Genomic DNA, 15,197 nt, shown 5'->3' with positions numbered 1-15,197 from the left:
AATCAGTGGCAGGTGTCATTAGTTGTCTCTGATTGAGAATCATACTTAGGTAGCCTGAGTTTCACTGTGTGTTTGTGGGTGATTGTTCCTGTCTTTGTGTTTGCACCAGATAGGGCTGTTTTGAGTTCTCACGTTTATTGTTTTCGTTAGTTTATTCATGTATAGCGTCTTCATTAAAGTACAATGAATAACCACCACACTGCGTTTTGGTCCGCCTCTCCTTCACCACAAGAGAATCGTTACATAATTACAGTTTATTTTCCCCAATGTTACTTTCCTGTATGAAATTAGACACTCATAATTGTTTTTTAACCTTTTACTGCAGTGGGCTAAATCAGGGTCACACGGTGTTTCTTGGTCATCTTAAACAAATCTACTTTGAAGCAAAGTATACACCTCATACACATGGTTATTGGCTTAAAAAGAAGTAACCTGTACCATGTCAGATATAGAGTTGAAATGCATTCAATATTGTATTCATCACAATATTACACTTTATATACAGCACGGAAGAATGAAATACAGTGGCAAGAAGAAGTATGTGAACCCTTTGGCGTTACCTGGATTTCTGCATAAATTGGTCATCAAATTTGGTTTGATCTTGATCTAAGTCACAACAATAGACAAACATAGTGTGCTTAATAAACTAATAACACACAAATGATTGTATTTTTCTTGTCTATATTGAATACATCATTTGAACATTCACAGTGTATGTTGGGAAAAGTATGTGAACTCCTAGGCTATTGACTTCTCCAAAAGTGAATTGGAGTCAGGAGTCAGCTAACCTGGAGTCCAATCAATGAGACGAGATTGGAGATGTTGGAGGGAGCTGCCTTGCCCTATTAAAAACGCTCACCAAATTGGTGGACAGGTGAAACCACAGTTGAGTTGTTTGGAAGGAACACACAACACTATGTGTGGAGAGAAAAAGGCACCGCGCACCAACATCAAAACCTCATCCCAACTGTAAAGTATGGTGGAGGAAGCATCATTGTTTGGGGAAAAATGAATTCCCAAATTTATCAAGACATTTTGCAATTGAAGCTCAACAAAAGTTGGGTGATGCAGCAGGACAACGACCCAAAACACAGAAGTAAATCAACAACAGATTGGCTTCAACAGAAGAAAATACGGCTTCTGGAGTGGCCCAGTCAGTCCTGACCTCAACCTGATTGAGATGCTGTGGCATGACCTCGAGAGCAGTTCACACCAGACATCCCAAGAATATTCCTGAACTGAAACAGTTTTGTAAAGAGGAATGTTCCAAAATTCCTCATGACCGTTGTGCAGGTCTGATCCGCAACTACAGAAACAATTTGGTTGAGGTTATTGCTGCCAAAGGAGGGTCAACCAGTTATTAAATCCAAGGGTTCACATACTTTCCCCACCCTGCACTGTGAATGTTTACGCAGTGTGTTCCATAAAGACAGGAAAACGTATAATTGTTTGCATGTTATTAGTTTAAGCAAACTGTGTTTGTCTATTGATGTGACCTAGATGAAGATCAGATCAAATTGTATGACCAATTTATGCAGAAATCCAGGTATTTCCAAAGGATTCACATACTTTTTCTTGCCACTGTATTAACCATTGATTAATGTTGATTAATTATGAAACGATGAAAATATTAATAACATTCCACCCATGAGGCCACTAGGTCATTTGACTGCAGGAAAAGGCTACATTACGACTTTGACTTCAAAATCATCACTTCTTACAGTATCATAAACCTTGGGTGTTGTCATGAAAACCACATGAAATACAAACACATAGCGATCCAGGACAAATCTGAAAGGCTCCCTCTCCTCGAAATGGGGAAATCATTCAATTTGTTCTGTAGTAAGTTCCACTAGGATGGGTGAACTGAACCAAGCTGGAGGAGGCCAGTCATGAAAGGTTACTGTGTCAACTCCAAACTCAAAAGGTTGTTTTTCAAGAGAGAACATTGTGGACTCATGATTCCCATGGCTGCTCGTGCTGCACACTGACAAAGATGCAGGAATACTCATTCTCTCTCACGCACACAAGCACACAAGCACACACACACACACACACACACACACACACACACACACACACACACACACACACACACACACACACACACACACACACACACACACACGCACACTCAAACACACACACACACACACACCCTCAAACACACACACACACCTTCTCTCTTCCATCAGCAGTAGGGGCTGGGACCCCTGGACGGTCCGTTTTGCAGTGATTTAGTGCCTGTGACATCGGCCCGGCTCACTCTTCAATAGCACTAAAAGGTTCATCCTGTCTAATGGGGTTCCTCTGCGACGCATGCAGGGAAATGCCCCCCCCCACTCTCCTCCTCTTACACACGCTCACTCTCTCTCTCTCTCTCTCTCTCACACACACACACACACACACACACACACACACACACACACATTGTGTATACCAAACATTAGGAACGCCTTCCTAATATGTAGTTGCACCCCCCTCCCCCTTTCTCTCTCTCTCTCTCACACACACACACACACACACACACACACACACACACACACACACACACACACACATTGTGTATACCAAACATTAGGAACACCTTCCTAATATGTAGTTGCACCCCCCTCCCCCTTTTTGCCCTCAGAACAGCCTCAATTTGTTGGGGCATGGACTCTACAAGGTGTCGAAAGTGTTCCACAGGGATGCTGGCCCATGTTGACTCCAATGCTTCCCACAGTTGTGTAAAGTTGGCTAGATGTCCTTTTGGTGGTGGACCATTCTTGATACAAACGGGAAACTTTTAAGCGTGAACCCCAGCAGCATTGCAGGTCTTGACACAAACTGGTGCGCCTGGCACCTACTACCATACCCCGTTCAAAGGCACTTAAATATTTTGTCTAGCCCATTCACCCTCTGAATGGCACACATACACAATCCATGTCTCAATTGTCTCAAGCCTTAAAATCCTTATTTAACCTGTCTCCTACCTTTCATCTACACAGATTGAAGTGGATTTAACAAGTGACATCAATAAGGATTCATAGATTTTACCTGGATTTACCTGGTCAGTCTATCTCACGGAAAGAGCAGGTGTCCTTAATGTTTTCTATACTCAGTGTACCCACACACGCTCATATGCACGCACGCATACACACTTGATGATGCTTTGCCCACTAATGAAAAGGAAGGGGAATTAGACGACGCCAACTGACGAACAGTTTTGTAATTGCTGTTGGTAAACAACTCTCGTTGTCATCACTGAGTCTGCATTGATTCCCCGTTGTCCACTTCATTTGTCCACTGTAGAGGGATAATCAGGGATTTATCCACATTCAAGAGGGACTGGGGCAGAGATAATCATCATAAAGCATTAGCCATGTTATCATAATTCATACCACTGTTGTCTTTTGGCCTGAGGGGTATAACATGTTACCTTAATAAAGAATATAGGAACCCTCTATAAACCCTTCATAAGGGTACCTTCATTTAAAGTGTTACTGTGGATCATTTAGAAAGACTCGTGTTCATACACTCAACTGAGATGACATTAAAACCAATTATCAGATGATTCAAATCTAAAATCTTGGTTCTCATGACGTAAAATCCTATCATTCTGAGGAGTTGAAGCCGTTGCAGTGATTTGTATTCGTGATGGGAAATAAATCCTCTTTTGTTCGAACCACTCATATCATTGTGAACTTAGTTGAGTAGAACAACTTGAGTTTCAGCCTGAGACGGCGGAATTGACTGGCGAGTAGCACCAACCCAGGAGTGGATGGGACTGCAGTATACCGTCGTTCCCAGTAGATGGCCCTGCCTACAAGTACTTTGCTGTGGGCTTATCGATTTGGCATTTGAAAAATAGCATGCATGTAACATTTTTGGAATCCTATAAAATATTTATTGCTGGGGATGGTTTCTGTGGCCATTCATTAGATTAGCTCCGGTTTAATGAATGACCTCAATGCAAATGTGGATATCAAATGGTCCAAATGACAGTGGATTTTGTGAATGGAGCACTTAGTGACAAAAGAATGACGTCATTGCAAAGCCATATCCCTTATTAGTGTGCCAGAAGTAAGGGCCATCGTCCCATTGGCTCGCGGGTGCATCTCATCGACGGGATTGGCCGACAGGAGATAATTAAACACCTACACAGTCAATGCACATATCTAAGTGGTGGATATATAGGCTTGTGCATCGGCACTGCATGCAACACAACCAAGAGTTGGTCTTCAAGTTGAGAGAAGTCAACTTAGGCGTTTCATATAAAGCTATATATTTTTTTTTGCCCGTTGATTAACACGAAAGGTAAGTGGATATTTTAAACCAGATTCACATGGTGGACGGACTGGTTTTGGATGGAAGGTTGACTTAATAGGTTGTGTCTTAGTGCTCCATTGTAACTCGTCAGACATGGAGAGTGTTGACCTGAGTTTTGGTGCAGTGTGATGTGATGGTGACGTTAATGGGATTGAAGTGTGGCCGTAGGGGTCACAACTCTCCCTCAGTGAGGGTCCAGTCTGCTCTGTGGTGGAGGCAGAACAGAAAAGAGGGAAAGAAAGATGGAGAGAGCGAGAAAGATATAGAGAAAATGTGCGTAAGCGCGAGTGAAAGACCAAATAGTGAGGTAGAGAGAGAAAAAAGACAGAAAGAAACTGTGAGTAAGCTAGAAACAGAGCGAGAGAGAGAGGGATGGGTGAGTGGAGGCTGGAGGCTCTCTGAGAGGAGAGATGGAATGGCTGTGTGTGAGAGAGTGGTAGCAGCTCATTACACTAATGCACTGGTCACCCCCCCCCCCCCCCCCCCGGGAGTTGGCACGCTGGATAGAGCCACTCTCCACTCACAGCGGCTAGCTAATGCTACGTCCCCTCAGTTCGCACTGAGCAACAGGCTTGGACCCCGTTCATGCCTGGACATGCCAAGGCACAACTCAGAGAATGTCCTGTCCTGTACTGGGCATGGCGAGACAGAGGGATAGTTCGCTCCATGGAGAAGAGTGCAGGACTATCAAGTTTCCTTTTGGCTGTTTGGATGGAGGGTGTCATGGAGCGATAGAAGGATGGATGTGTAGCTTGAGAGATCAGTGGTACTGAGCTGAACTAGCACGGTAGAGTGGCATCTGCCGTCTCAATACAGAGTTAGAAAGAGCCATCAATGTAGTAGCTCACTTCACATTTAACGAAGGAATCCTTTAAAAACTATTTGTGTTACATTAGCCGTACAATGCTTAATCTCATTCTGGTAAATGTACACTGATCGTTATTGTGATGGCGACCTGCTTCTCTCTTGTTAAATGTAGATGTTAATGTAATTGTATCAAGTCTGTGGAGCTCATGGGACTGTCTCTTTGCTGTAGGGAACCATGGTTATGTTGAAGATTTCTGCTTTCCTTGTTGCTTATGCCCTGGTCATTTGCCAGATGTACAGCTCACAAGCAGCCCCATCCAGGTGAGACAGACACACTTGCTGACAGACAGACGGAAATTACGAAATTACACTCAACGAGCGCGCACACACACACTCACGCACACACACACACACACACACACACACACACACACACACACACACACACACACACACACACACACACACACACACACACACACACACACACACACACACACACACACACACACGCACACACACAACACACTTGTTTAATATGACATGAGAATATGGATTGGAAGCACTACCAAATATACATTTATTATTTAATAATGAACATTTTGAGTGACATTTTGGGGGAAATTCATATTTTTTTTCTGTGACAAAAGGAATATAATACATAGATTTTCTTCTGTGAATTTAGACTACAATTTTTTTGTGTAATTTAGTCTACTGTTACAAATACATGAATTCATGTTCCTTAATCCAATATCACAGACGGGCACTCCAGTTAAGTGTAAAAGGGCTGTAAATATAAAAAAAAAAACACAATAAAAAAAAAACAAGTAATCTAATTTAAAAGAGATACATTTGATATATAAAAACATCCAAGCCACTCCCCGTTCTCATGAAGCCATTGATTTTGTCATAAATCTGAATTTGGTCACTAGTCGGCCCTTTTAATGTTTTCAATGTTGGCTAGGGTCCCTTCCAGTCCCACGTCATACCTTTTAGACTTAGTGACGCTCCGTGCATGTTATTATTTTATTTTTTACTGCGGGTGATAACTTTAGTTTGTTTTTATGCGGATCTCTGTGCTTCACCCACCCTCTTCCTTCCTCCTCTAGACCGGGCATAGAGTCCATGACAGACCGAGTCACCCTTACGGACTACGAGGCAAGAAGGTTACTCAACGCCATAGTCAAGGAGTTTGTGCAGATGACAGCCGAAGAGCTGGAGCAGCAAGAGAATGAAGGCAACGAAGGCAATAGGTACAGACAACTGCTTCTTCTTCCTTTCTGCATTCTTAACAATATCCGAGTTTGCCTCCCAGCTCAGGGCTACTACCAATTAAGGGATTGATGATGAATTAAACGTGATGGTCAGTATTTTACGGTAAGAGCTACTTTCACACGGAGTGGAAGTGCGTCAACGGTCCATTGACCAAACGTTTTAAGCTAAGAATGAACTCGCACAATTGTAACCACAATTTTGCTACCTGTCTGGAGATATGTCTTTTAGCCACCTTAGCAGTGTGTCCTGCTGGAGTTTATTGTAAGCCATACAGAGAGGTATGTGCTCAGAGAAATTGGTTCTCTCCATTTTAAGGAGGGATATCCAACCCAATCCCCCCCAACAATACCTCTATCGTAACCCTCCCGCATGGATGAGTTTGATTTATTCATTTATTTGAATGGACGAACGTTAACAGCCTGTTTGCCTGCTGAAGATATTATATTAGCTGGGGAATGCTTAACCTTGATGGATAACTGCATGCTCTCAGTAAGTTGAGGCAGAAAGAGTCGCATGACAGCGGGAAGCTATACCCGTTCTGTTCTGCTTGGGTTGATATGAGAGGGTGGGTGTGACGACGTCAATGGAGTTGGGGCATGGGGGTTTGATATGTCAAAGTTCTTCAAGTGATTGGAAGGGAAGCATGATGTTTTGGAAATGTTCATTTCTTGCCTATGACAGCATGTCTGACAATGCATTTTGTAGGGGAAATGCATGAAGGAAAGGGGGTGATACAGTACTAACATGAGCGAGAGAGCGATAGAGAGAGCGACAGTGAGAGTGTGTGTGCGGGAGAGAGAGAAATCTGCATGTGTCCTGCTACTATGAGCCTGTTTTCTGCATGTTTATCTCTCCCCTCTGACAGCATGGAAAGGCCCATTACCAAGCGCTGCTCTAACCTCAGCACCTGCGTGCTGGGCAAACTGTCCCAGGACCTGCACAAATTACAAACGTTTCCCCGCACGGACGTGGGCGCGGGCACGCCTGGCAAGAAACGCAGCGCGCCCGAGAGCGAACGCTATGCAAGCTACGGGAAGACATTTGACAGCATCTAACCCTCCGCCCTCCTCCTATTCCCTCTCTTTTCATTATAACGTCCTCCTGGTTTTTGTTTGACAAGTCTCAGTTGCATGTGGATTTTTCCTGCTTGATTGACCTAAGAGCGAATCTCCCATTGCAACCCCCACTTCTTCATTTTTGTATTATTTTGACAATTCCTTTCCGTTTTCGGCAAAGAATGACATCTTGTATCTGTTCAGACAATCAACTCTTCTAAATTGCAATTATTCAAAAGAATGAATCAACATATATCGATTTTCTTTCAGTGTGTATATTCATATAATTTGATTACATTTAAAATTCCTGATAACCCAAATTCCTAAGAGATAACCTAAGTAATATTCAACCATAATAAATAGTTTCTTCATGCCTCACCATGTTTCTTGTTCAATAAACCTATTTTTCTACCAGGAAGGCTTTTACTTTTTATTCTTAAGGAATAGAATATTAGTAATTAAACAATTTGTTTTATGGACCTAGCTTTGGCTCTTCCAACAGCGGCATTTCATATTTTTTCATTGCAGGATAGAGTAAATCATAGTTATTATAGCATTTCCATTACCCTTGAACTATCTCTAGAACCTTCACCAAGTCTCAAGGTAAGAATTATGATCGACTGAACCATTCTAATGATCTAACATTTTCAGAGACTATATTAATCCACGGTCTACTTGTATGTGTTTAGTTGTAATTGTTCTACTCCTGTTAATGACAATGACACTTTCATTTTAATGGAGGTGTCGTAAAGCAGATGTTTTAATTACATTGAACCGTATTGCTTGATTAGATAAGGAAATAGTGTGTGTGTTTGATAGGGTGTGTGTTTGTGCATGTGCTTGAGTATGTGTACATTTGTAAGTGTCTGGCATGAGACGCTTTTGTGCGTCTGTGTACTGTATGTGTATGAGGTACTGTTAACCCTGTCTCCATTCCTGAAGCAGCGTTACAGCACAGAAGCGAGCCTGCAACACGGCCACCTGCGTGACTCATCGCTTGGCAGACTTCCTGAGCCGGTCGGGGGGCATGGGCAACAGTAACTTTGTCCCCACCAATGTGGGCTCCAAGGCTTTCGGCCGGCGGAGGAGAAACACCCAGATGTGAACATTCCGACAACCTTTAGGGATACGGTGAATAATACTCCTCATCGTCTTTGTCCTTTCTGTCTCTGTTCTTTCAGCTATCTCTTATTTAAATTTTGTAGCTTTTTAATTCGTTAAATGCCTGACCTCACCATAGGCAAATAGTTTACTTGACTAAATTAAGATAGCATTTAAAAAAAAAAAAAAGATTATACATTGAGAATTGATTTCCTGTGTTAATGAAAAATAATTGCTGGGTCTTATTTTTTGTTCAGAGGTGTACGATGTGTGACAGACAGAAGGCGCTGGGCTCTAAGTTGTTGACTTGTCCGTTCTCTCTTCCTCTCTCCCTTCCCTTTCAGAGGTTGATCCTTCTGAACGCGATGACATCAGAACATATCTGGGGGAAAACAACAAAACAAACAAAGAGAAAAAACACACTGGCCCCTTCATCCACTCCACCACATCTACAGAAATAAACCCCTTCCGATATTAGGACTCCTCCTCTCAATACCATAATGTTATGAAACTTTAATTTAGCTTTTGGCAAACCAGAGAAAAAAAGGGGGAGAATGACAGCAACCTCCATTATGTACATTGACAGCTGAATCCCCAAATCCCAAAGAAAATTTACAGATTCCTTTTTTTTTTTATTACATGAAATTCATTTAAAATGAATTGGAAAAAAGCACCAGTGCTTATTTATTATTATTTATTCTGTCTATAGAGCACATTTGTACCATGTGAACCATTCTCCCCGTCACTCATCCCTCCCTGTCCCCACCGGCACCTGTTTGCTGTGCTGTGCCCTGCAGGGATCGACATTAAAGATCAGCCTTCCCTAGGCTCCCTCACAACGGCTGTGTCTTGTGCCTTGATGTAAAACACTTTACATCACATGACTGTATAGTATGTATCAAGATTATAAGAAGACCATGAAGAGAATGACACCGGACAAAAAATATTAAAGAGATTAATATTGTAACAATTGTGAATTTCAGCAAGATTAAAATGTATTTTAGATACATTCGGGTTTGGGGTACTTGTGTTGTTCTTCAAGGTTTAACGAAGTATTTAGGTGAAGAGAGAACCGTCGTGTTGTTGATCTTTTTTTTCACCTTTACTGTACTGTGCGATGAGTAGCTTTCAGACCATGCCGATTTCTCCTGAACTCTCATGGACTCTCCTGAACTCGTGAATGCATTGGTCTCACTGTGTGACACACGTTGGGAATTCGACAGCACAGAAATCTGTCCAAACTAGTTCAGTCCAAACCACTCACACTGTTTTAAACATACTGTACACAACTTATGCAAATGGTCCTGTGACACATCCATTTCCATACAAAAGACAAACCTTTCATAGTAAAACCCAAAAATGGAAACCAATAATACTAGGTTGAAGATAACATGAACACATTCACATGAGTTTGAATAAGAAAATACAACTATAAAATAAGAGACAATTAGAAATGAATTGCTCAATAAAATCAGCAAAACCTTAAGCCAGTGTTCACTTGGTCTTGCTCAGTTTTTGAAAATGTGTTGCATTGTCTCCGTCAGACAATTCAAGTGTAAATTGTATGATACATTGTTTTAGCTTAAGAGGCACAACCCTCCTCCAACCAGCTGTTTCTCTGAGTCAATGAAGGCTTATAAGGATTCTATTACATTTCCATATTTCCATGATATCTATTTTTACATTTACCGCTTACTGGGCACACCACTTCATTTCAACATGGATATATTTGGTTGAGACGTTGATCAAAAGTTAGTGATAACACATTGGAAATTCAACTATGTTTTCAACCATCTAAAAGCACAACCAAATTCCAATGGAAAAACAATGTCTGATTTTTTATTTAGTTGTCACACATGTCTTGGGCTGTGCTTTGTTAATACCCTGGATGGGAGACAAGGGTAGCTGTAGATCAATTCTCCAGTAGGAGGTGCTGCCCAGCATATATTTTTTTAATAGTGGATATAAAATTGAAGATCTGGCATTGTTTTAAAGGTACAAATTGAACATACACTACCGGTCAAAAGTTTTAGAACACCTACTCATTCAAGGGTTAGTCTTTATTTTTACTATTTTCTACATTGTAGAATAATAGTGAAGACATCAAAACTATGAAATAACACATATGGAATCATATAGTAACCAAAAAAGTGTTAAACAAATCAAAATATATTTTACATTTGAGATTCTTCAAATTGCCACCCTTTGCCTTGATGACAGCTTTGTACAGTCTTGGCATTCTCTTAACCAGCTTCACCTGGAATGCTTTTCCAACACTCTTGAAGGAGGTCCCACATATGCTGAGCACTTGTTGGCTGCTTTTCCTTCACTCCGCAGTCTGACTCATCCCAAACCATCTCAATTGGGTTGAGTTTGGGGGATTAGGGAGGCCAGGTCATCAGATGCAGCACCCCATCACTCTTCTTTTTGGTAAAATAGAGGTGTTTTGGGTCATTGTCCTGTTGAAAAAACAAATGATAGTCCCACTAAGCCTAGACCAGATGGGATGGTGTATTGCTGCAGAATGCTGTGGTAGCTGTGCTGGTTAAGTGTGCCTTGAATTCTAAATAAATCACTGACAGTGTCAGCAGCAAAGCACCCCCACACCATCACACCTCCTCCTCCATGCTTAATGGTGGGAAATACACATGCGGAGACAATCCGTTCACCCACACCGCGTCTCACAAATACACGGCGAATGGGACCAAATATCTCAAATTTGAACAGATTTCCATCGGTCTAATGCTCGTGTTTCTTGGCCCAAGCAAGTCTCTTCTTATTATTGGTGTCCTTTAGTAGTGGTTTCTTTGCAGCAATTAGACCATGAAGGCCCTGAACAGTTTATGTTGAGATGTGTCTGTTACTCTGAACACTGAAGCATGCAAAGCTGTCATCAAGGCAAAGGGTGGCTATTTGATTTGTTTAACAGTCTTTTGTTTACTACATGATTCTATATGTGTTATTTCATAGTTTTGATGTCTTCACTATTATTCTACAATGTAGAAAATAGTACAAATAAAGAAAAGCCTTTGAATGAGTAGGTGTTCTAAAACTTTTGACCGGTAGTGTATTTTATAGGTTTGTCTATGTTGATGTTTGGTTACCATGATGACATAATCCTGTGGTTGATTTCATCCTGTGTTTTTTTAATTCACGTGGAATTGTTAAGTACAACTATTCATTTAAAGCAGGGATGGGCAACTGGTGGTCCATGGGCATCTACAGTTATTCCTTTGTTTTGTCAGTCACTGATAGTCACTCAATTAGCCCATGTCAGCTACCATTTTTTAAATTGGTAAGTTAAAGACCGGGGGGCCCTTATTGATTTTGGTAGTCACTCTCACCCAGATATCATCAGAAGTCAGGTTAAAATGTGTAGAATTTAAAGAAATTTGCTTAGAAACTGCAAACATTTCTCTGCACCCATTTGAAAATGTGTAGAATTGCAGGAAATTAGTAAAACTGCTAATTTCTCTCTCCGCCCAATGACAAAATGAGTAGAATTGCATGAAATTAGTTATACAGTTGCAAAATGTTCTCTTCGTACATGGCAAAATGTGTAGAACTGTAGCAACTTAACTCTAAAACATATTTTTTATTTTAGAGGCCCCCAAAAGGTTAGGGCTGGCTCTGATTGCATGTGTGGGTGTGGATGTGGTTAAGCAGACCTGCGGCCCCTGCGGCCCCATGATAAATTCAGATTTATTTTGTGTTCCTCACCCCATCAAAGTTGTCCATCCCTGATTTAAAGTGATCATTCTGTATTTGTCTGGTTTCCTAATTTAGCATCGAATTGCATTGTATTTCTTTTCCGGGACATGCTTCAAACCTACATCACGACAGGTGTTATGGTATAGGGCGATGCTAAACTACTGTAGCCTGTCACCTTTGGATGTAGGGTTCTCTTGTTTTTACAACAAGGTTCCAACAGGTGGCGATAAAACAGCCTTTGCATAAATGGACTACACGTCACAAATCAAATTTTATTGGTCACATACACATATTATGCAGATGTTATTGTGGGTGTAGCGAAATGCTTGTGTTTCTAGCTCCAATAGTGCAGTAGTATCTAACAAATCACAACAATACACACAAATCTAAAAGTCAAAGAATGGAATTTTAGGCTGGGTTTCTGTACAGCACTTTGAGATATCAGCTGATGTACGAAGGGCTATATAAATAAATTTGATTTGAATTAAGAAATATATAACTATTAGATTGAGTAATATCGGAGTGGCATTGACTAAACTACAGTAGAATTAAATACAGTATATACATATGAGATGAGTAAACCAGTATGTAAACATTATTTAAACATTATTAAAGTAACTAGTGTTTCATTATTAAAGTGGCCAGTGATTCCAAGTCTATGTATATAGGGCAGCAGGCTATAAGGTGCAGGGTTGCGTAACCGTGTGGAAGCCGGCTGGCTAGTGATGACTGTAATTCTGCAAGATCTACCAATATGAATTAAGAACTATTTACATTTTTGTAGTTTAGCAGACGCTCTTATCCAGAGCGACTTACAGTATTGAGTGCACACTTTGTTTTCTCCATACTGGTCCCCCGTGGGAACAATCACACAACATTACATGGTATCATCAGTATGGTGAAGCACAAATTAAGTAAGCGTGTGGCCTCTATTGTGAGTTACTACCAGAATACCCATAGGTCAGAGCATAAGGCTTGCGTCCCAATTCTCCCCTCTTTTCCAGAAGTGTGCACTTGCTCACTCCCCATCATGGAGTTAAAAACATAGGATTTGTTATAAGCATTGAATGAGGGGACACTCTAAAGTCCATGGGGAATAAGAGCACCTCCTCCCAGCTGCCCACTGCACTGAGGCTAGGTAACACTGTCACCACCGATAAATCCACGATAATCGAGAATTTCAATAAGCATTTCTCTACGGCTGGCCATGCTTTCCTCCTGGCTACCCCAACCCCGGCCAACAGCTCCGCACCCCCCGCAGCTACTTGCCCAAGCCTCCCCAGCTTCTCCTTCACCCAAATCCAGATAGCAGATGTTCTGAAAGAGCTGCAAACCCTGGACCCATACAAATCAGCTGGGCTAAACAATCTGGACCCTCTCTTTCTAAAACTATCCGCCGCCATTGTTGCAACCCCTATTACCAGTCTGTTCAACCTCTCTTTTGTATCGTCAGAGATCCCTAAAGATTGGAAAGCTGCCGCATTCATCCTCCTCTTCAAAGGGGGTGACACTCTAGACCCAAACTGTTATAGACCTATATCCATCCTGCCCTGCCTTTCTAAAGTCTTCGAAAGCCAAGTTAATAAACAGATCACTGACCATTTCGAATCCCACCGTACCTTCTCCGCTGTGCAATCCGGTTTCCGAGCTGGTCACGGGTGCACCTCAGCCACGCTCAAGGTACTAACCGATATCATAACCGCCATCGATAAAAGACAGTACTGTGCAGCCGTCTTCATAGACCTGGCCAGGGCTTTCAACTCTGTCAATTACTGTATTCTTACGGGCAGACTCAACAGCCTTGGTTTCTCAAATGACTGCCTCAACTGGTTCACCAACTACTTCTCAGACAGAGTTCAGTGTGTCAAATCGGGGGGCCTGTTGTCCGGACCTCTTGCAATCTCCATGGGGGTACCACAGGGTTCAATTCTCGGGCCGACTCTTCTCTCTGTATATATCAACGATGTTGCTCTTGCTGCGGGTGATTCCCTTATCCACATCTACGCAGACAACACCATTCTGTATACATTTGGCCCTTCTTTGGACACTGTGTTAACTAACCTCCAAACGAGCTTCAATGCCATACAACACTCCGTCTGTGGCCTCCAACTGCTCTTAAACGCTAGTAAAACCAAATGCATGCTTTTCAACCGTTTGCTGCCCGCACCCGCACGCCCGACTAGCATCACTACTCTGGACGGTTCTGACTTAGAATATGTGGACATCTACAAATACCTAGGTGTCTGGCTAGACTGTAAACTCTCCTTCCAGACTCATATTAAACATCTCCAATCCAAAATTAAATCTAGAATCGGCTTCCTATTTCGCAACAAAGCCTCCTTCACTCACGCCGCCAAACATACCCTCGTAAAACTGACTATCCTACCGATCCTCAACTTCGGCGATGTCATTTACAAAATAGCTTCCAATACTCTACTCAGCAAACTGGATGCAGTCTATCACAGTGCTGTCTGTTTTGTCACCAAAGCCCCTTATACCACCCACCACTTCGACCTGTATGCTCTCGTCGGCTGGCCCTCGCTACATATTCGTCACCAGACCCACTGGCTCCAGGTCATCTATAAGTCTATGCTAGGTAAAGCTCCGCCTTATCTCAGCTCACTGGTCACGATAACAACACCCACCCACAGCACGCGCTCCAGCAGGTATATCTCACTGGTCATCCCCAAAGCCAACACCTCCTTTGGGCCCCTTTTCCTTCCAGTTCTCTGCTGTCAATGAATTGCAAAAATCGCTGAAGCTGGAGACTTATATTTCCCTCACTAACTTTAAACATCAGCTAACTGAGCAGCTAATCAATCTCTGCAGCTGTACATAGCCCATCTGTAAATAGCCCACCCAATCTCCCTACCTCATCCCCATATTGTTTTTATTTACTTTTCTGCTCTTTTGCACACCAGTATTTCTACTTGCACA

At 42.0% G+C, this 15,197-nt stretch overlaps 1 protein-coding gene across 5 annotated transcripts; it reads left to right on the top strand.

Moving 5' to 3' along the window:
* The first annotated feature begins 4,166 nt into the window (after nt 1-4,166).
* Nucleotides 4,167-9,563, top strand: LOC100135818 (salmon calcitonin-IV precursor). 5 transcript variants are annotated; one of them, XM_036990282.1, is made up of 5 exons: nt 4,167-4,299; nt 5,348-5,439; nt 6,228-6,371; nt 8,394-8,579; nt 8,894-9,563. In XM_036990282.1, exons 2-4 carry the CDS (start codon nt 5,354-5,356, stop codon nt 8,551-8,553), a joined length of 390 nt encoding a protein of 129 aa, XP_036846177.1. In that variant the 5' UTR covers nt 4,167-4,299; nt 5,348-5,353; the 3' UTR covers nt 8,554-8,579; nt 8,894-9,563.
* Nucleotides 9,564-15,197: the final 5,634 nt, after the last annotated feature.

This window comes from Oncorhynchus mykiss, chromosome 2 (assembly GCF_013265735.2).
Source record: "Oncorhynchus mykiss isolate Arlee chromosome 2, USDA_OmykA_1.1, whole genome shotgun sequence".
Lineage (NCBI taxonomy): Eukaryota > Metazoa > Chordata > Actinopteri > Salmoniformes > Salmonidae > Oncorhynchus > Oncorhynchus mykiss.
The sequence above is the reverse complement of the archived record's forward strand: the minus strand, read 5'-3'. Positions and strand labels throughout refer to the sequence as shown.